Source organism: Xyrauchen texanus, chromosome 26 (assembly GCF_025860055.1).
Source record: "Xyrauchen texanus isolate HMW12.3.18 chromosome 26, RBS_HiC_50CHRs, whole genome shotgun sequence".
NCBI classification, from domain to species: Eukaryota; Metazoa; Chordata; class Actinopteri; order Cypriniformes; family Catostomidae; genus Xyrauchen; species Xyrauchen texanus.
In genome coordinates, this window is record NC_068301.1 from 26,595,250 (window position 1) to 26,616,295 (window position 21,046).

The 21,046-nt window shown below is 46.5% G+C and overlaps 1 protein-coding gene across 2 annotated transcripts in view; it reads left to right on the plus strand.

Moving 5' to 3' along the window:
- Window positions 1-18,542, plus strand: part of LOC127619901 (rho family-interacting cell polarization regulator 2-like) — a 93,602-nt gene extending 75,060 nt beyond the window's left edge. For both annotated transcript variants that reach the window (XM_052092931.1, XM_052092932.1), the window contains exons 19-22: window positions 1,243-1,445; window positions 1,647-1,730; window positions 1,820-1,910; window positions 16,163-18,542. In XM_052092931.1, the coding sequence (XP_051948891.1) occupies window positions 1,243-1,445; window positions 1,647-1,730; window positions 1,820-1,910; window positions 16,163-16,263 (479 nt within the window). In that variant the 3' untranslated portion in view covers window positions 16,264-18,542. The remainder of the gene's footprint in view (window positions 1-1,242; window positions 1,446-1,646; window positions 1,731-1,819; window positions 1,911-16,162) is intronic.
- Window positions 18,543-21,046: the final 2,504 nt, after the last annotated feature.

Below are 21,046 nucleotides of genomic sequence, written 5' to 3' on the forward strand. Positions count from 1 at the left end.
TTAAACTTAATAGCTGGTTGTGCCATATTTAGCAGCAACAACTGGGTCCAAACGCTACAGATAACTGGAGATCAGTGTTTCAGAATACTGTGGTAGAAATGTGGCCCACTCTTCTTTGCAGACCTGCTTTAATTCAGCCATATTGGGTTTTCGAGCATGAAATGCCCATTTAAGGTCCTAAACTCCAAAACTTTAATTTAGCTTCTTTTGAGCAATTCAGAGGTGGACTTACTCCTAAGCTTTGTATCATTGCAAAGCATCCCCACACCATCACACTTCCATCACCATGTTCTTTTTGTGGAATTTTGTGTTTGATTTACACCAGATGTAACGGACCCCTGTCTCCAAACAGTTCCACTTTCGACTCAGTCCATAGAACATTCTCTCAAAAGGTTCTGGGATCAACAAGTGTGTTTTGGCAAAATTCAGACAAGCCTTCGTGTTCTGATTTAGCAGTGGTTTTCACCTTGCCACTCTTCCATGGATGGCATTTCTGGCCAGTGTCTTTCTGATAGTGGACTCATGAACAGTGAACTTTATTGATGCGAGAGCGGCCTGCAGTTCCCTGAATGTTGTCCTTGGCTTTTTTGTGATTTCCTGGATGATTCGTTGCTGTGCTCTTGGAGGAAGGTCGGCCACTTCTGGGAAGTCTCACTATCATGCCAAGTTTTCTCCATTTGGAGAAAAACTTACTGTGGTTCTTTGGAGTCCCAGAACCTTTGAAATAGCTTTGTAACCCTTCCCAGACTGATGTATTTCAATCACCTTTTTCCTCATCATTTCTGGAATTTCTTTTGACCTTGGCATAGTGTGCTACTGGGTGAGACCTTTTAGCCAACTTCATGCTGCTGAAAAAGTTGTATTTAGGTGTTGATTTGATTTATCAGGGCTGGCAGTAATCAGGCATGTGTGTGTCAAGTCCAGTTGAACCCCATTATGAATGCAGTTTCATAGATTTGGGGATTTAGTAACTAAGTGGGTAAATAATTTTTCACACAAGCCCAGTTGGTATTGGATAATTGTATTACTTCAATAAATAACATTATCATTTAAAAACTCTATTTTGTGTTTACTCAGATTGCCTTTGTTTTATGTTAGATTTTGTTTGCATTTTTGAAACAATTTAGTGTGATTTAGTAGAAATCAGTAGGGGGGCAAATACTTTTCCACAGCCCTGTACAATATGAAGTATATTGAATATTATCATTTATTACTAAATATATTTTTTTTGTGTCCAACCAGTCATGTTTGCAGAGGCCCTCAGCTGTGGTGATACAAAGCTTGCTCTCAAGCAGCTACAGGATGTGTCCTTCACCTCTCTCCAGCCCCGCCCTCAAACCCTGGGGGCTGTTGCTGGACTGCTGACCTCTGATGACCCTGACCTGAGCAAGGCTGCTACAGCCTTCCTGTCCTCTGCTGCCTCACACAAGCCCTTCAGATCAAAGGTCAGTTTTGTTGGACCCTTTCGAAGGCTCTGTGCAGTTGTTGATGGTGGTTGAATGACTGGACACACTGACACTAAAATTGGCTTTAATTTGAATCCTCACTGTAACAGTATGTACAAAATGTTTGAGGACACATGGAGGAGATAAAATGGATAATCTTGTCTATATGTGTGTCTCTGTTTACTGTATGTTTATTGACAGGCTTTGAATTGTTACACACAAGCCTTATCAGAAGCAGGGTTACACAAACCAAGAGCTGCATGTGCTGCTCTTAGCTGCCTGCAGGTCAGTTTAATACCTTGATTATGCAACTTGACTGTGATTTTATACATTACTGTTGCAAAACCTCTCTTGTCATTCAACATATTTTATAGGCTGTGGAGAGCATTGATGCTGTGGTGTCATTGTGTGACTCAGCAGATGAAGAACTACACCAGGTTGCCATAGAAACCCTCCTCACTTTTGGTAATACATTCAGTCTAAGCCAATGCAAATGATACATGCACTGCACCAACAATTAGTTAGTCTTTTTTATTTCTAAATTAAATGCATAATCCCTGAAAACAACAATAATTGCTGTCCCTTAACCCAACCCTAACCATTAACTACCTATAACCTTGTGCGACACCGTGTACACATGCGTGGACACTGTATTTTGGCTTCGCTATACACAGTGGTTAAATTGGCTTATGTAGGGAGGGGGAGCCCTTGTTTACGGTGAATGGTCATCATTCAAAATCCCGCCGTAAAATGACTTAATGTGTTTTTACACCAAAGGGGCTCTTTTTCCAGTATTAATGTGTAAGGTAGGGTTGAGTAGTTATTCAAACAAAGACAAATACTTTACAATTCACTTATTTTATTATAATTTTTTATCTTGAATGTTAACAGGCAGGCAAGGGAATTCACCCTCGTAAAATGTATGAAAGGAACATGTTTGAAAATATTGCAAGCCATTTACATATGTAAATGTATTTTTTATTTGTACAATTTAGAAACGTCCCTTCGCACCTGTATGTAAATGTAACTCTTGCAGTAATTATTTATCATATTCATGCAGCCTGTGTGTCACGTTCCTCTGTTGTCTGCCCTGTGTCATCATCACTGCCATTTTGTTAAAGAACTACACTTCCCAGTATCCACCTGTCATCATCACTGCCATTTTGTTAAAGAACTACACTTCCCAGTATCCACCTGTCATTATCACTGCCATTTTGTTCATTGTTCTCACCTGTGTCCTATTTAGTCATCACTCCCTGTGTATTTAAGCCCTGCTTCTTGTTTTCTCCTTGTCTGTCGTTGAATGTTGTTGATGTTCGCTCCCATGCCCGTGTGCCCGTGTGCCCGTGTGCCCGTGTGCCCGTGTGCCCGTGTGCCCGTGTGCCCGTGTGCCCGTGTGCCCGTGTGCCCGTGTGCCCGTGTGCCCGTGTGCCCGTGTGCCCGTGTTCCCAGCTCCAGTGTTTTCGTGTTTTGTTTTCATTTTGCCCATCGTGGTAGTTTTGTTTGTTCATGTCTGTTTGTTTCCTTTCGTGTCAATAAAGAGAACTGCTTTTGGATCCGCACCCCCTCGTCTGCCTTCGTTGCCTCATTCGTAACAGAACGACAGACCCACAATGGATCCAGCGGTTCAGCAAGCCAACTATCGCCTGCTCTGCCTGCGGCAAGAGGACCGACCGGTGGAGGATCATGTCGGTGACTTCCTCGAGCTGGCGAGTGTCTCTGACTTCCCTGACTCCTCCCTGGTCGTGTTTTTTCGGGTGAACCTGAACAGTGTGATCAAGGAGCGGTTGCCACCGGCAACGCGCGGCTGGACGCTCCGCGTTCGTGGAGGAGACTCTACTGGCCTGCGGTTCCTCATTCACTGTGGACATCGTCGAGGAGAACCCCGTAGCTCCTCCCACAGTGGTAACCCGCCATTCGCCCGTGGTTCGTCCCTTCACGTCTGCCAGCGAGCCAACCTTCATGCCTGCCGTGGTCAAGGAGCCAATGCTGCCAGCTTCGTCCGCCTGGAGGAGGAGGAGAAGAAAGGCTTCCGCTCCCCAGTTCACGCCTGCCACGGCCAGCGAGCCAGAGCCCACGCCTGCCACGGCCAGCGAGCCAGAGCCCACGCCTGCCACGGTCAGCGAGCCGTTAGCCCCGACGTCAGCGAGCCAGCGCCTGTAGCCCTCGACGCCAGCGCCAGTAGCCCCCGACGCCAGCGAGCCAACGCCTGTAGTCTCCGGCGCCAGCGAGCCAACGCCTGTAGCCTCCGACGCCAGCGAGCCAACGCCTGTAGCCTCCGACGCCAGCGAGCCAGCGCCTGTAGCCTCGACCGTCCCTGTGCCAGCGCCTGTAGCCTCGACCGTCCAAGAGCCAGCGCCAGTAGCCATGACCGTCCAAGAGCCAGCGCCAGTAGCCATGACCGTCCAAGAGCCAGCACCCCTCGAGCCTCCCAGGGCTCCTCCTTCCGAGCTTTCCAGAGCTCTGCCTTCCGAGCTTCCTGAGCTTTCCAGAGCTCCGCCTTCCGAGCTTTCCAGAGCTCCGCCTTCCGAGCTTTCCAGAGCTCCGCCTTCCGAGCTTTCCAGAGCTCCGCCTTCCGAGCTTCCTGAGCTTTCCAGAGCTCCGCCTTCCGAGCTTCCTGAGCTTTCCAGAGCTCTGCCTTCTGAGCTTCCCAAGCTTTCCAGAGCTCCGCCTCCTGAGCCTCCTACGGCTCCGCCTCCTGAGCCTCCTGCCGCTCCGCCTCCCGAGCCTCCTACGGCTCTGCTCCCAGAGACTTCTGAGCTTTCTGGGGCTCCGCCTCTCGAGCCTCCTACGGCTCTGCTCCCAGAGACTCCAGAGCTTTCTGGGGCTCCACCTCTCGAGTCTCCTACGGCTCCGCCTCCTGAGCCTCCTACGGCTCCGCCTCCTGAGCCTCCTTCGGCTCCGACTCCCGAGCCTCCTTCGGCCCCTGTCCTGTGGCCTCCTCCCAGGCCTCCTGACCCGGCCCCTGTCCTGTGGCCTCCTCCCGGGCCCCCTGACCCAGTCCCTGTCCTGTGGCCTCCTCCCCGGCCTCCTGACCCTGTTCCAGTCCTGTGGCCTCCTCCCAGACCCCCTGACCCGGTCCCTGTCTTGTGGTCTCTTCCCAGGACCCCTGACCCAGTCCCTGTCCAGTGGCCTCCCCCCAGGTTCCCCAAACCTATCCTTGCCCTGTGGCCAGCTCCCAGACCTCCTGAACCTGTACTTGCCCTCTGTGCCCCCTTGGACTTCCTGCCTGCCCTCTGTGCCCCCTTGGACTTCCTGCCTGCCCCTTGTGCCCCCCTTGGACTTCCTGCCTGCCCTCTGTGCCCCCTTGGACTTCCTGCCTGCCCTTTGTGCCCCCCTAGGACTTCCTGCCTGCCCTTTGTGCCCCCTAGGACTTCCTGCCTGCCCTCTGTGCCCCCTTGGACTGCCTGTCTGCCCCCTGTGCCTCCTTGATCTGTTGGTTTGCTCCTTGTGCTCCCTTGATCTGTCGGTTTGCCCCTTGTGCTCCCTTGGTCTGTCTGTTTGCCCTTGGTCCCCCTCTCCTTGGATGATTTTTTTGTTTTTTTTGGAGTATTCCCTTTTTTCTGAGGAGCGTCTGGAAGCTGCTCCTTTGAAGGGGGCTATGTCACGTTCCTCTGTTGTCTGCCCTGTGTCATCATCACTGCCATTTTGTTAAAGAACTACACTTCCCAGTATCCACCTGTCATCATCACTGCCATTTGGTTAAAGAACTACACTTCCCAGTATCCACCTGTCATTATCACTGCCATTTTGTTCATTGTTCTCACCTGTGTCCTATTTAGTCATCACTCCCTGTGTATTTAAGCCCTGCTTCTTGTTTTCTCCTTGTCTGTCGTTGAATGTTGTTGATGTTCGCTCCCATGCCTGTGTTCCCGTGTTCCCAGCTCCAGTGTTTTCGTGTTTTGTTTTTATTTTGCCCATCGTGGTAGTTTTGTTTGTCCATGTCTGTTTGTTTCCTTTCGTGTCAATAAAGAGAACTGCTTTTGGATCCGCACCCCCTCGTCTGCCTTCGTTGCCTCATTCATAACACTGTGTTATACTGTTGAGTGTTGAAAAACCATTCAGGAGAAACGCATCATGACACTTTTAGCACGTAAACGGGTAAATAAAAAAAAAGAGTAAACTCGCCCGCTTTGCGAGAAACATTAAACGTTCTATAATTTTTTTTTTAAATTATTAGTAAAACTGAATAACTAATTAACAGGGAAGTAGAGTTGGAAAAAAAATTATAATCTCCGCCTTTATTGAGTTTTGTAATGCCTGATAGAAAAGTATCTAAGTAGAGCAATACAATACTTTAGGCAATTGCAGAATAGTCCCATTAGTCACAGATACACTTCAGAAAATTGAGTACACAACTATTTCTGGCCTTAAAAGTTACAAAAACCAAATCAATGCAGAACATTGTATCTCAAAAGCATTACAATGTGGCCTCCCCATGCACTACTTAAAACCCGATGTGGCCCCTTTACCAAAATAGTTAAAAATATTAATAATTACACTTATCACCTTTACAAATTTGTTTCAGGATTTTACAGTAAAAGTAACTGTTATATTTTGACAAAATGTTTCAGTTTCAAATGAAATAATCTAAAGGTAAAATGTATTAGACATCAACAGTGGCAGTTTAAAGTTTCAAGATGTGTTTCAGCTAGTATTTATTTTTCATAAATACATACATTTATTATTAGTATTACTATTATTTAAGACTAGCACACTGACCTAACCATGGTAATGAGGAGCCTTTCCTTCTGTGTAATATGTGTATAAATATTAGGTAACAAATGGGATAATAATGGGCTCATATAAGTATAGACAGGAGCAGTCTGGCCTCACTGTCGTGCACCTACAGTATATGCAAACTGTTAAAAATCAATATATTACTTTAAATGCTCACGCAGCTGATGTTATTCTTCATTTAGTAGTTCATTTAACATGTAAACTAACATGCTTTAGTTATATAACATGTTCTAGCTACATGCTATTTTTATATTCGATCGCTCTAGCCGTTAGCAGGATTCCATGGTAACGTCGCTGTCTTAGAATAGTGACAGTTCCCCGTCTGTCGCTCTGTCCACGTTGTGTCGGAGAAGCGACACTAGGGGTCTCTCTTGAGCGCCGAATATGCCTCTGATCCATTGAAAAAAGGCCAATGAGAAGTTGGCAGTCAGTATTTACATTCCCTGCCCCCGGACATACGGGTATAAAGGTGAGGCAAATACTAGAGTTCATTCAGAAATTTTCTTCGGAGCCGATGGTTGTACATGCTGTTCGCAGTGAAACACACCCATTCCTGTAGTCCTCTGACGCTACTGCCTGCTGTTGGATTGAGGGCGCATTACAGCGGCGATTCTTCTCCTTGCACGGCAGTGCATATTGCCCCTGGGCGCTTCGGCAGCGCAGTATAAAAAAAAGTTTTAAAAGAGTGATTTTCTTTAAAAGAGTGATTTTCTTTAAAAGAGTAATTTTCTCTAAAAGAGCAAAATACACAGCGGCGTTGAACGTCCTTTTCAGGACGCGTCTTTTTAAAGATGACTTTCCGCCCCTGTGTAGTTCCTGGATGCGGTAGAGTGCTCTCCGCTTCAGACGGCCACAGGCGCTGTCTCGTGTGTCTGGGTAGCGATCACACCGAGGCTGCGTTTGTGGATGGTTCATGTTCTCACTGCGAGAACATGACCATGACAACGTTGCGGTCGCGGCTCGCTTTCAACCGGAAGCAAGCCACTCCAGCCGCACCTCGCATTGCTCCTTCTTCCCACGGGATTGAGGACGGTGCGAGTGGCACTGGAAGTGATTTGGGGATGGCAGCGGGCGCGGCTCCGTCGGGTACCCCCCCTCGGACCACCCGTCCCCCAGCACGCTCATTGACTCCCGTCCGTGCTCGAGGCAACAGCAGCTCGCCTCACAGCCAGCTTGCCTATCCTCTAGAGCTAGAAGTGGATGAGCTTGCCGCTGCATCGGAGAGCGTGGCGTCTGATGCGGATGACTCCCTTGGGCTGCCGCCTTCGGGCCAGCACGCCCAAGCCGAGGCTGACGCTCAGATGTCCGACATGCTTTCCCGGGCCGCCGCCAGCGTGGGTTTGGACTGGCACCCCCCTTCCTCCCCACAGCCATCGCGGTAGGACGACTGGTTCCTAAGGTCCGGGCGCCGCTCACAGCCGTTTTTCCCGGAAGTGCACGATGAGCTGACGTCGCTGTGGAGGGCACCGTTCACCACACGACATCACAAAGCCACACGCACATCCGCTCTCGCTACCCTCGACGGCGGAGCGGCCCACGGGTACACGGCGATCCCCCCGGTGGATAGGGCTGTTGCGCTCCATCTATGCCCCGGAAACCCTACCACCTGTACTCCCTTCCAAGGTCTGTAGGACAACATCCTCGCTGACAGCGAAGGCCTACAGCGCCGCCGGAACTGCCGCTTCCACCCTGCACGCCATGGCCCTCCTGCAAGTCCACCAGGCAAGGCGCTCAAAGAACTGCACGTGGGTAGCCCTGATCCCGACGTGCTGCAGGAACTGCGCTCAGCGACCGACCTCGCCCTCAGAGCCACGAAGGTCACGACGCAGTCACTCGGGCAGGCGATGGCCACCCTCGTGGTCCAGGAACGACACCAATGGCTGAACCTGGTCAAGATGCGTGAGACCGACAAGCTTCGCTTTCTCGACGCCCCAGTCTCCCAGTTCGGTCTCTTCGGTGACACCGTTGAGGACTTCACCCAGCAGTTCTCCGCGGTGAAGAAACAGACGGAGGTGATATCACATATCCTGCCCCGCCGCAAACCTGCCGCCCCGGGCCCTGCCCCGTCTGCTTGCCGAGGGCGAGGGAGGAGAATTTTCCTTTAAAAACGTTTCTTTTGCCGCTCCCCTTAACCGGGGCAGCGGTACCCAAATTCTCAATAAAAGAGCTATTTCCTTTGTCTCTGGGTCATCTGGCCCGCAAATGCCATTCTCACGGCACTCTGCCCCCAGATCTCAACAGTCCCGGCACGCTGGACGCGGCCTCAAGCCTGCTTCCAGCCCCACGACTGTCCCCCGGCCGGCCGGTTCTGACGAGTCCAGAGGACGCCACTACAGGACCTCCTCCTCAGTCACCAACCCGCCCCCTGCCGGATGTGCGGAGCAAGGTAAGTGCTTTGAGTTTTTTCTCAGCACCTGAGCCTCCCGACGGCATATTACCTACTCCACCCCGCTGCGAAGCCCCGCCGGGTACGTCAAAAATAACCGTCCCCTTGGTGCCCCTAGCACGGAGATTGGATGCGTGGCTTTCACTTCCCAACCCATCTCGCTGGCTGGCCCGGACCATCCGACTCGGTTACGCAATTCAGTTTGCCAGGCCCCCGCCCCCCTTCACGGGCGTCCGCTTTACCGCAGTGCACAGCCAACATGCCAAATTCCTGCGCGCGGAGATCGCTACTCTTCTACTCAAAGATGCGATAGAGCCTGTCCCTCCAGCCGAAATGAAGAAGGGTTTCTACAGCCCTTCATTGTACCCAAGAAAGGCGGCAGCTTACGACCAATCTTGGACCTGCGAGTTTTCAATCGAGCGCTGCTCAAACTCCCGTTCAAAATGCTCACGCACAAATGCATCTTGACAAGCGTCCAACACCTAGATTGGTTCGCAGTGGTAGACCTGAAGGACGCGTACTTTCACGTCTCAATCTTGCCGCGACACCAACCTTTTCTACGGTTCATGTTCGACGGCCAGGCGTTTCTAGTACAAAGTCCTCCCCTTCGGCATGTCTCTGTCCCCTCGCGTCTTCACGAAAGTCGCAGAGGCAGCTCTTGCCCCGCTCCGAGAAGCCGGCGTCCGCATACTCAACTACCTCGACGACTGGCTCAACTCCCGAGAGTTACTATGCGCTCACAGAGACCAGGTGCTCAGGCACCTCAGCCGCTTGGGGCTTCAGGTCAACCGAGAAAAGAGCAAGCTCACCCCGGTCCAGAGCATCTCCTTTCTCGGCATGGAGTTAGACTCAGTCTCAATGTCCGCACGTCTCACCAACGAGCGTGCGCAGTCGGTGCTGAAATGCCTCGCCAAATTCAGGCCAGGCACAATGGTCCCTTTAAAACTCTTCCAGAGGCTCCTGGGGCATATAGCATCCTCCGTCGCTACCACGGCGCTGGGGTTGATGCATATGAGACCGATTCAGCACTGGCTTCAGACTCGAGTCCCGAGACGAGCATGGCGCCACGGCACGCACCGTGTGACGATCACCCACGCCTGCCGAAAAACACTACAACCCTGGACAGACCTCTGCTTTCTACGGCAGGAGTGCCCCTGCAGCAGGTGTCCCGACGCGTCCTGGTCACTACCGACGCCTCCAGATTGGGTTGGGGCACCGTGTGCAAAGGGCACGCAGCCGCGGGCCGTTGGAGAGGGGCCCCGCTGCGCTGGCATATCAATTGCCTAGAGTTGTTGACTGTCTTCTTTGCCCTGTGGCGTTTCTCCCGCTAACTCGAGACAAACACGCCCTAATCAGGTCAGACAGCACCACCGCGGTAGCGCATATAAATCGCCAAGGCGGCATACGCCCCGCCACATGTCACGCCTCGCCTGTCGTCTCCTCCTTTGGAGCCAGCAGCGACTCCGGTTGCTGCGTGCCACTCACATCCCCGGCAAGCTCAATGTGGTAGCGGACGCACTGTCACGACAGAGCTTACCCAGTGGAGAGTGGAGGCTCCACCCCCAGTCGGTCCAGCTGATTTGGGAACGGTTCGGCAGAGCCCAGGTAGACCTGCTTGCCTCCCGAGAGACCTCCCACTGCCCGCTCTGGTACGGCCGAACAGAGGCTCCCCTTGGGACAGATGCGCTGGTGCACAGCTGGCCCGCGGGGCTACGCAAGTATGCTTTTCCCCAGTGAGCCTTCTTGCACAGGTGCTGTGCAAGGTCAGGGAGGACGAGGAACAAGTCACACTAGTGGCTCCCTACTGGCCCAACCGGGCCTGGTTCTCGGACCTCGTGCTCCTCGCGACAGCCCCTCCCTGGCTGAATTCTCCTGAGGAAGGACCTTCTTCTCAGGGGCAGGGCACGCTCTGGCATCCGCGATCCAGACCTCTGGAAACTCCACGCCTGGTCCCTGGATGGGATGCGGAAGATCTAGCCGGTCTACCACCTACCGTCGTGAGACACGATCAACCAAGCCAGAGCCCCTTCCACCAGGCAGCTTTACGCCCAGAAGTGGCTCCTGTTCAGTAGATTGGTGTTCTTCCAGGGCCGAAAACCCACAGAGGTGCGCAGTTAGGTCAGTGCTCTTATTCCTGCAGGAGAGGCTGGAGGGAGGCTGTCCCCTTCCACCCTAAAGGTGTATGTCGCTGCTATCGCTGCTCACCACAACGCAGTAGACGGTAAGTCTCTTGGTAAGCACGACTTAATCATCAGGTTCCTAAGAGGCTCGGAGGTTAAATCCCTCCCGGCCAAGCCTGTTCCCCTCCTGGGACCTCTCGGTAGTCCTCACGGGCCTCCAGAGACCTCCCTTCAAGCCGCTAGAATCAGTTGGACTCAGGGCCCTCTCCCTTAAGACGGCCCTGCTGATCACGCCGCTTCCATCAAGAGGGTCGGGACCTGCAAGCCGCTCTCTGTCAGCTGACACTTGCCTGGAGTTCGGTCCGGCAGACACTCGTGTGATCCTAAGACCGCGACCGGGCTATGTGCCCAAGGTTCCTACCACGCCCTTCAGAGACCAGGTAGTGAACCTGCAAGCGTTGCCCCGGAGGAGGCAGACCCAGCCCCTTCGTTGCTGTGTCCGCACGTGCTTTGCGCATCTACCTGGACCGCACGCAGAGCTTCAGACACTCTGAGCAGCTCTTTGTATGCTTTGGGGGACAGCGAAAGGAAACGCTGTCTCCAAACAGAGGCTCTCCCACTGGGTTGTAGATGCCATTTCATTGGCTTATCACACCCAGGCCGCGCTCCCACCCTTGCAGGTCCGAGCTCACTCGACATGGAGTGTTAGCGCCCTCGTGGGCACTGGCTAAGGGTACCTCCCTGGCAGACATTTGTAGAGCAGCGGGTTGGGCGACACCCAACACCTTTGCGAGATACTACAATCTCAGGGTTGAGCCAGTTTCATCCCGTGTTTTCTCAGGTCCGAGCCAGTAGAACTCGGTAACACGCTGATGGGCTGGCCGGGTGAATCGCTTGCGTATACGCCCTTTCCTCGCTTGAGGTAAAACAGTGCGTCTTTTTTCCCAGGAGACTCCACTCAACGTGAATCCCTGGTTGATTCCGGACCCATGAGGGTTGATCCCACCCTCATGGGTCCGCAGTTCGGCGGAGGAACTTGCCGACCCAAGCCACTGCGGGTACCCTGATGGCTACCCTGTACTGGTATAGGTGCTCCACAGAGTAAGGGCCTCCTACGCTGACTCCCCTGTGTGTATTTTTCCGCGATACGGTCCCCTTACGAGCAGACCCTGCGCTTTCCTTGGGTAAGTTTCGGCTGCCCCCGGTCGCCGTGTGTAGCAACTCCACCCTCGCTGAGGCAGGATCTGCCACCGCGCCACTTCCACGTGTCGTCTAAGAACACATGTGACGTATTCACCACCATACCTCCCCAGTTGGGCAGGGGTGGTCTCTGCGGGTCTTCCCCCCCCTGAAAAATAGAGGAAACTGGGTAAGACCCCCTTCCCTCAGTGCGTGTAAGGGCTCCGGCTGTCTATTGCTCTATGCAAGAAACATAGAGAGAAAAGAGGCCCAGCCAGGCTTGGCCCGTTCCTAGGTTGGCAAGCGTCACCTTGTTCCCCTGCCTAGGGTAACCAAAAGGATCCCGACGACTTTCTGGGGCATTGGGGAAGGGTACGTGCCCTGGCACAGCTGGTCGTTTGGCATGTAACAAATACATGCCCGCTCCTGTGTCAGCAGAACACGTACACGGCTCAGCGCATGGCGGATTTAAATTGGACCCCTAGTGTCGCTTCTCCGACACAACGTGGAGAGAGCGACAGACGGGGAACGTCTAGGTTACGGATGTAACCTCCGTTCCCTGATGGAGGGAACGAGATGTTGTGTCTTCCCGGCCACGTCGCTGAGCCGAACCGCTGTAGTGGCCAGAACCATTTCCGGCTCCTCAGAAAAATCCTGAATGAACTCTAGTATTTGCCTCGCCTTTATTCCCGTATGTCCGGGGGCGGGGTATGCAAATACTGACTGCCAACTTCTCATTGGCCTTTTTTCAATGGATCAGAGGCATATTCGGTGCTCAAGAGAGACCCCTAGTGTCGCTTCTCCGACACAACGTCTCGTTCCGTCCATCAGGGAACGGAGATTACATCCGTAACCTAGACGTTTTCCCTTGATGGTTGTGGGCGGGGTGCTGAACCAGCGATTAATGCATTTATGACGTCTGATAATTCCATGTAGCCTGGGTGTCTCTGTGTAGTCTTGCTAATTATTCAGTCTCATATGCCATGTATTTGCCAGGAGTCAGGATATGAAAAATTATTTAAGTGGAATAACAATATTTGGTGCTGAAGGAGACGGAGCTGAGCTCCGGCAGGGTGTGTTGTGGACCTGAGGAGGCGGAGCTGCGCTCCGGTGCGCTCCGGCCCAATTTAACCTCTGGCTATACATAACTCATAATTTAAATTATGTTTACCGACCGATCTCAGTTCAGAAGACTCTGTCAGTAAAGTTTTAAACATGCACGGAATCATGTAACAAAACAACATGACACCTATCACAGCTGAGTTTGTCTTTGTCAGAAACCCCAACAAAACTGCATCTGGTAAGAAACCTACGTTTTTACATTGAAACCTGTTTGAGTAAAAAGATTAGTCTCTAATTTCATCCGATATGCCATTTGTTAAATCTGAGCAATTTATTTTGAAACGCCACACTGTTAAACATAATGTACACTATCATGTACCATAGCACAAGTTTTTATTAGAAATCCTATATTTACTATACATTTTCCAAGGCTTAATATAGAGTTAGGATAAAAATACAGTGCATTTCTAACTGTTTCTGTTTCGAACTCAGACCAGTGCAGACAGAGAGCACTGAAGGTTGTCATTCACTAAATAGGGAGCAAGGGAGTATCCTATAGCTCTCTATGCAGTTAAGTGCTTTCACTCCTAAAATCTGACCAAAGGTTCCGTGTCAGGCTGCAGATGATGTTTGGATCACTCAACATGTTTGGCAGACATGGGCCAATGGTAATCAGTACATAGAATAAGAATTTAAAATGTATAATTTTATTTTTAGATGGTTGGCAGTGCAAAGAGAAAACATTGAGATTTTGATTTAGATTTTTTTGCTAAAGTAGAAAAACCCATAGAAACATAAGTAAAATCAAGTCAAATAATTTTTATTTGTATAGTTTTTTATTTGTGCTTTTCCCAATACACATAGTATTGCAAAGCAGCTTTACAGAAAATCAGCTGTAACGTCTCAAAAACATGAATGACCAACACTGCTGGAAACATAATAAATAATTTGATTAAAAAAATCAGACTTTCTATAGCTTGGTATTATTTAAAATTTCACAAAGTAGTCCTGCTTTCCACATGTGAGGACATACATTTTTAGAAAAGGTATTTGCAAACAAAAGTTTGGATTAATGTACAGATTTAGCTTTTATGGAAAGAAATTGGTACTTTTATTTACAAAAGTGGCATTCATCTGATCACAATGTATCGTCAGAACATTAATAACATGAAAATGTACTATTACAATTTGAAAAAGAACTTCTTAACCTGTTGAAAATGACATACCTGAACTTAAATGGTTGTATTTTCTGAACCCTTTGGACACAGTTGTAGTATTTTTTGAAAGAAGACACTTTGGGCTTTATTTTCTAAGTTCACAATTAATATATGTTGTTATTTTTTAAAGTTAGAGAAGCTGAAGTTTATAGTAATGGATATATTTTGTGCTGAACATGTTTTTATAATCTAAAAAAACAATAATAAATGTTCCAAGACAACCCAGAAATACAATGCTCTCAAAGCCACAAGTCTAAAGAAGTAATGTTTCAAATTTGAAGATGATTAACAAAAATTATGGTTTCTTAAAGTTTTTTCTCTGTAAAATCGCTGGAAGCATACAGAGTAAAGTTAAGGCTCCGCCTTTCAAGACGACACAAAATCTGACTTCACTGCTTGGCTATTATGAATAAAACTACGCCCCATTTTTAAAAATAGACTTTGGAGACAGCTGGTTTTGTTTATGAGACTCTAATATATAATATAATATACAGTTTACAACATGAATGCTGCTCAGATGGCATAGTTTGTTGAAGAACGATGACGAAGGGCAATTCTTTCAGGCGAGATCTCATGTAAACAATGGAGAATATATCAATATTTCTCAGATTTATCACTTTTATGGACAAAAAGTGCTTTTGGATGTTTTTCAATGAACGCTTGTCATAGACAACTGACCCAAGTGTGGCGAACTGGATTCATCTGGCGATCGCGTTTTCATAACAAAGGTATAAAGTCCCGTTTTGATATTGCATGTTTTCATTTGTACTCCTGGCACAAATAACTAAATTGCTGTTTCTGGAGCATTGCTATCATGAAACAGAGATCGGAAATCAATGTTGAGCCCTTAGACCTTTGAAAGGATGTATAATTTGTTAACATTAATTACATTTATAGATGGTAAATTATATATTAAATGTAAGCAGAGTGACGTCACTATTGCGTGCGGGGTGATTGCGTATCAACAGGTTAAACTACTTCAAAGTGTTCTCATAAAAAACTCTTCCACATGCAGCAATGACAGCTTTACAGATCCATTCTAGCTGTCAGTTTGTCTAGCTGATCCCACAAAAGCTCAATGGGGTTAAGGTCCATAACACTCTTTTCCAATTATCTGTTAGTTGTACATCTGGTCTTCCACATCTCTTTCTGTCCTTGTTAGAGCCATTTTCCCTTTGTCTTTGAAGACTGTTGTGTACACCTTTGTATGAAATCTTTCTAGCGTTGAAAAGCCTTAATTCAAAGCTGTTTCTTTTTTGCCATTTTTGACCTAATATTGACCTTAAGACATGCCTGTCTATTGCATACTGTCTGCGTCAAATCTAAAACAAACACAAAGACAATGTTAAGTTTCATTTAATGAACCAAATAGCTTTCAACTGTGTTTGATATAATCAAGTGATTTTCTAGGACCAAATTAGCAATTTAGCATGATTACTCAAGGATAAGGTGTTGGAGTGATGGCAGCTGGAAATCGGTCTGTCTTGATATGATCAAAAATAACTTGATGATGTTGTTTTTTACATCAGTAATGTCCTGATTATAATTTGTGATCAGTTGAATGCCACTTTGGTGAATTAAAGTACCAATTTCCTTCCAAAACAGCAAAATCTGTACATTATTCCAAACGTTTGGCCGCCAGTGTATATATATATATGCTTCTTTTTTTTTTTTTTGCATGTTTAATAGGTGCTACTAGTTACAAATAAAAAAGGGAAATGGAAAATGTAAACAGCAGTCATGCTCAGGATAAACCTGAGGGAAATTAGACTTTCCCTTTGAGGGAACTCAAAGGGATATGATACGTTAATTAGAATGGTATACAAACACCTAACCCTAACTCTCACAGTAACCCTAAACCTAACGCCAAAATATAATTTGGTTAATAGGAATGTTGTTCCAGGATTAACAAGGATGTTAATCCCGGAACAGGTCCTGCTTGACAAAACCACATTCACAGAATCTTTAAAGGGTCCTGTATCTTACAGAGCTTGTGTTTGTTCCTGTTCTCAGGTGAAGAGGGGCGACTGGCATACGAGCAGTTGGACACAGTGCCGAGGGAGATGGTGCGGCTTGGCACACGCCGTGGTAACACTGTTACCACTACATTTTAGAAAATCTAGTTCACACAAGAAACCTTTTCTTCTGTAACCCCAACATCATTAACCCATTATTACCCCATGACCCTGCATATTTAAATAATAAACAAACAACCACTTGCAAAAGAAGACAAGTGACAAAGGGCTTTAGGCTTCTCCTTCGATTCAGACCCTTATCATGAGATCCCAGCTGAAGCCGCTTTCTTCAAAACAGGATATTTATCATTTACATTGTTCTTGTCACAGCGGTCATAAGTTATTTTTGCTGATTTAACAATAAGGGTGTTTGATTAGTTGTTTACTAGTCATTTGCAGATATCAGTAAATTGCACTGTCAGAGGAACATAAATAGCCCAGCTATCTGTTTATCAGAGCTGCAAATCAAATTTTTGTTTCAGGGATTATAAGGGACAGTTTTAATGCTCCTGTTGAGAATCTGTTTGCATTTTTTCCTGGACAGAGTGAAACTTCTGCCCATTTGGAAAGATTTGAGTGAACTGTTCCGAGCCCTAATTCTCCTTTTCTTTTGCTGGTCATATGGACTGTTGAATGGCCGTTGTGGACAGTGGACCACTGATTTATAGATTGCTCACTTGCCTTTCTCTGGTCAGGAACAAAAATGTCCATAAATTGAACTGTGAGCAGCATACAGTGAACTGCCACTTGTGACAGAGGAAGCAGGGTTGCTGGACAACACCCCAGCGAGTATTGAATCTATTGCATTAACATGGTACTAATGCCTGGGCACATGGGATCTTACAACTAAGGGCTCGAGGACAGACTGGGCCCTTGCTGAGTATCTGAAAATGCACTTTTTTATGCTATATTCAGTCAGAGAAAAGGTGATGAATTACTGTGAATTTTGATTTGTGCATAAATGAAGACTGGAAGTATAGTGCTCTATGATCTAAATTGCTTCTGTACCTCTGTACTACTGAGTCATGTGACTGTAACGAGTAATATCATTTCTTTTATTTATTTTTGTTTCTCTTTGTTGTAAACTGTAAGATGCTGATACTTTCCCTTATTTTGCTCTCTTAAATAATAATAAGTGAACAGATTGTATTAAAGATATACTAAACGGGCTAATTTATTCTTGGTTTGTTCACAAGATATGAATATGTACGGTAATCAGAATTTGGTATTCTTGAGGGGCTGTTCCCCATGAAATTATAACACAGATAGCAATTTTTTTTTACATATAGAAAGAGGTTTTATTTAAAGTATCATGTTTTAAGTGTATTTTCTGAAATTTCTACATGTGAGAGTTATACAGTATTTGTGTTCAAGGAGGAAACATTTAAAAAAATTATTTTCAGTACTTGTATAGTCATGAGAAATGAGAGAACGCTCTATGCTAACAGAACATTTGCCTTTCTCTGTGCTGTTTACACAGACAGTGTTGATATTAAAAGCTTGGAAAAGTGAATTTCAGTATGGCAGGAATTAAAATGCAATTTTGTAGATTACCCCATTGTAAGAATTGTCATTGTGATCTGTTTTCACAATAAACATTGTACTACCACTAAGAATTGTACCAAATTAGGGCTAAAATCCGTTCCTTAAAAGAGCACATTTTAGTGGAGCTACTGGAAGTATATGCCTCAAAAGCCCAACTAAACTATTATGGTAAGATTGTTTCTTAACGTGTTAAACGTGTTATCTGGCATCTACTGCACAAAGTCCCAAAGCCATAATGATACAAAGGCAAATATATTTAAGGCTGTTTTGTCATTTCTATTTTTCAGAATTATCTATAAGAGGATTTCAAAATAATTGTTTTTATTTTTTCTGTATTTAGTCACTGAAATTTTCACTCTAGCTATGGCTATAGTTTCCTCATTCTTTGCACATTTGTCAAATTGCAATAGTTACAGTGTTTGAACTTCTGGCATTGGCGATCACTCAAGTGAATTTCTTTCTTTGCTCAAATGAAAAGGTACAATTCACATTTATTGCCTTTTATTCATCTCAGAAAGAAGCTATGTAAATTTAAACTGGATTTTATTGTTGTCACAAACCTCATTAGAATTGTAAATCCGTGTTTCTTTATAGGAAAACTATTACTATGGTTTTGTGAGTGTGTGTGGCAGTAAGCAATTTTGATGTCTTGAACACACAGCTTGCTGTTGCAATAGTTTTAGCAACTGCTGTTTTGAATGAATGCAGATGCACAATTTCACTTGATGTCATAATGACTTTGGTAATGTTTACTCACTGTTTGTTTAATTTTTTTTTTTTTGTTGTTGTTAACTGTATTTCCTTTGTCTGCTGAAAGTGGCAATAAATTTTATTTTTGCATAATTATCAGATATATTTAGCTGTTTTTTCATCCTTTTCATAGATTTACCATAGTAAATAGTATGTTTCTGCCAAAATACCATAGTTTCTGCAGTTATTGCCACAACAAAACTGTGCTAAGAAATTAAAATGGAATTCTGACTTGTGACTTTCCCTTTGAGGGAACTCAAAGGGATATGATACATTAATAAGAATGGTATACAAACACAGACAGACAGAAAAATAACGTGTCAGACAGATAGACAGATAAAACATCAGACAGTCTTCCAGTAAGATAGATAGACTGATAAGTAGATAGATAAAAAGTGAGATAGACAGATTGTCAGACAGATAGATAATCAGACAGACCGCCAGATATGCATACAGATAAAAGGTGAGACAGACAGATAGACTGTCAGGTAGATAGACAGATAGGAAGATAGACAAAATCAAAAAGATAGACTAATAAGTAGATAGATAAAAGATTAGGAATACTGTCAGATAAACAAAGTCAGAAAGACAGACAGACATGCAGATAGATAGATAAGACTGAAATTTAGACAGATAAAATGTCAGACAGACATATAGAGCATCAGACAGACACACAGAAAGTCAGACAAGCATATAGATAGACAAGACAGACAAAGTGTTAGATAGACAGACCAAAAAAAATTACAGATAGATAGCCAGACAGACCGTCAGATACAGACAGACAGAAAGATATACTGATAGATAGATAGATAAAAGGAGAGACAGACAGATAGATAGATAGTCAGACTGTCAGACAGAATAATAGGCCAATAGATAGCCAGACAGACCAACAGATAGACAGACAGATACACAGACAGAAAGTCCGACAATATAGAAGGAAAAATTGACGATGGACCGTTGAATTATTGAAAAATAATGCACAACCGAGGTGGTAATGCATTCATGAAGTGCAGCTTATACAACGGTTACAACACCTTAAGGCATCGTTCATTGTATCACATGAGCAAGAGTGCAATATGGCCCTATATCAGCATTGCTGTGATTCGGCTGCAGGCAGAGTGCCGTAGGTAACAGTTTAGGACGACAAACACAAGCGGAGTGATACACACAGTGAAGCGTCTGAGTGCAACAAGTGTCTCTCATCCAATTAGATTCGAGGACTGGAACTAACCGCTGTGTGCTTAACCCGAAGTGTGAAGCTGAAGCCTATTTAGATGTGAAGCTGAAGTGCACATACTGTTGTGAAGCATGTGACTAACAGAAATGGAATAATGTGTACCATTACACCCCATTCATTGGCCATATACATATATACTTATTTATTTATTTATTTATATGGCCAATGAATAGCAAGTGCTCTAAACAGAGAGGACACCTGAAGAAAGAGACGTTACGTCTAGGTTGTAAAACCTTGCGAATGTGTTTTGAGAGGACCATCCTGCTGCAAAACATATGTCTTGTAAGGACACACCATTCGTCCATGCCCATGAGGAGTTGAGTGTGCTTCAGTACCAATTGGGCAAGTCTGACCCTGCAACTCGTAAGCCAGGGTAATTGCATTGACAATCCATTGAGAAAGTCTTTGCTTATATAGCACCTTTTTAACCTTAACGGTATTCAAAGCGCTTTACACTGTCTCATTCACCCATTCACACACACATTCTTACACCATGCAAGGTGCTAGCCTGCCATGGGGAGCAATTTGGGGTTCAACTTGGCATGCCCACTTCGGCATGTGGAGTTGTGTGGGCCGGGATTCAAACCACCAACCCTGCGATTAGTGGCCAACCCGCTCTACTAACTGAGCCACAGCCACCCATGTTCATAGCATACAAAGAGCTGATCAGACATTCTGAACTGGCATGTACGCTCAATGTATGTGTGTAGCCTCCACACAGGGCATAACAAATGCAATGATTGTTCCTCATCTGAATTAAATGGAGGCGGGAAGAAGGCCTGAAGGTGAACCACCTGCGCTTTGAAGGGTGTGGTCAGAACCTTGGGTACATAGCCTTCTCTGGGTTTTACAGTGGCTCTTGAAAGCCCGGGGCCAAACTCAGACAGGAATTGTCGACTGATAGTCCATGCAGGTCACCTACCCGTTTTACTGAGGCCAGAGCCAGCAGTAGTGGGGTCTTAATGGAGAGCATGCGCAAATCAACGGAGTCCAAAGGCTCGAAGGGGGGCCCTGCGAGAGCTTTTAGGACAAAAGTTAAGTCCCAAGTCGGGACTGTAGCCGGTCGAGGTGTGTTTAATTGTCTTGCTACTTTAAGGAACTTAATAATTAATTCATACCTGCCTATAGAAGCACCAGTTTCATGTGTGTGATACACAGATATATTTGTCACATACACTTTAAGCATTGATGGGGTGAGTCCTGCGTCTAAACGCTCTTGAAGAAATATTAGAATTTCATGTATAGGGCATTTTAATGGGTCTTTGCTATGCGAGAAAAACAATCAGTGAAAAAACATACATTTTACTGCATAGGGGCATCTTGTGGACGGTGCTCTGACTTGTAAAATGG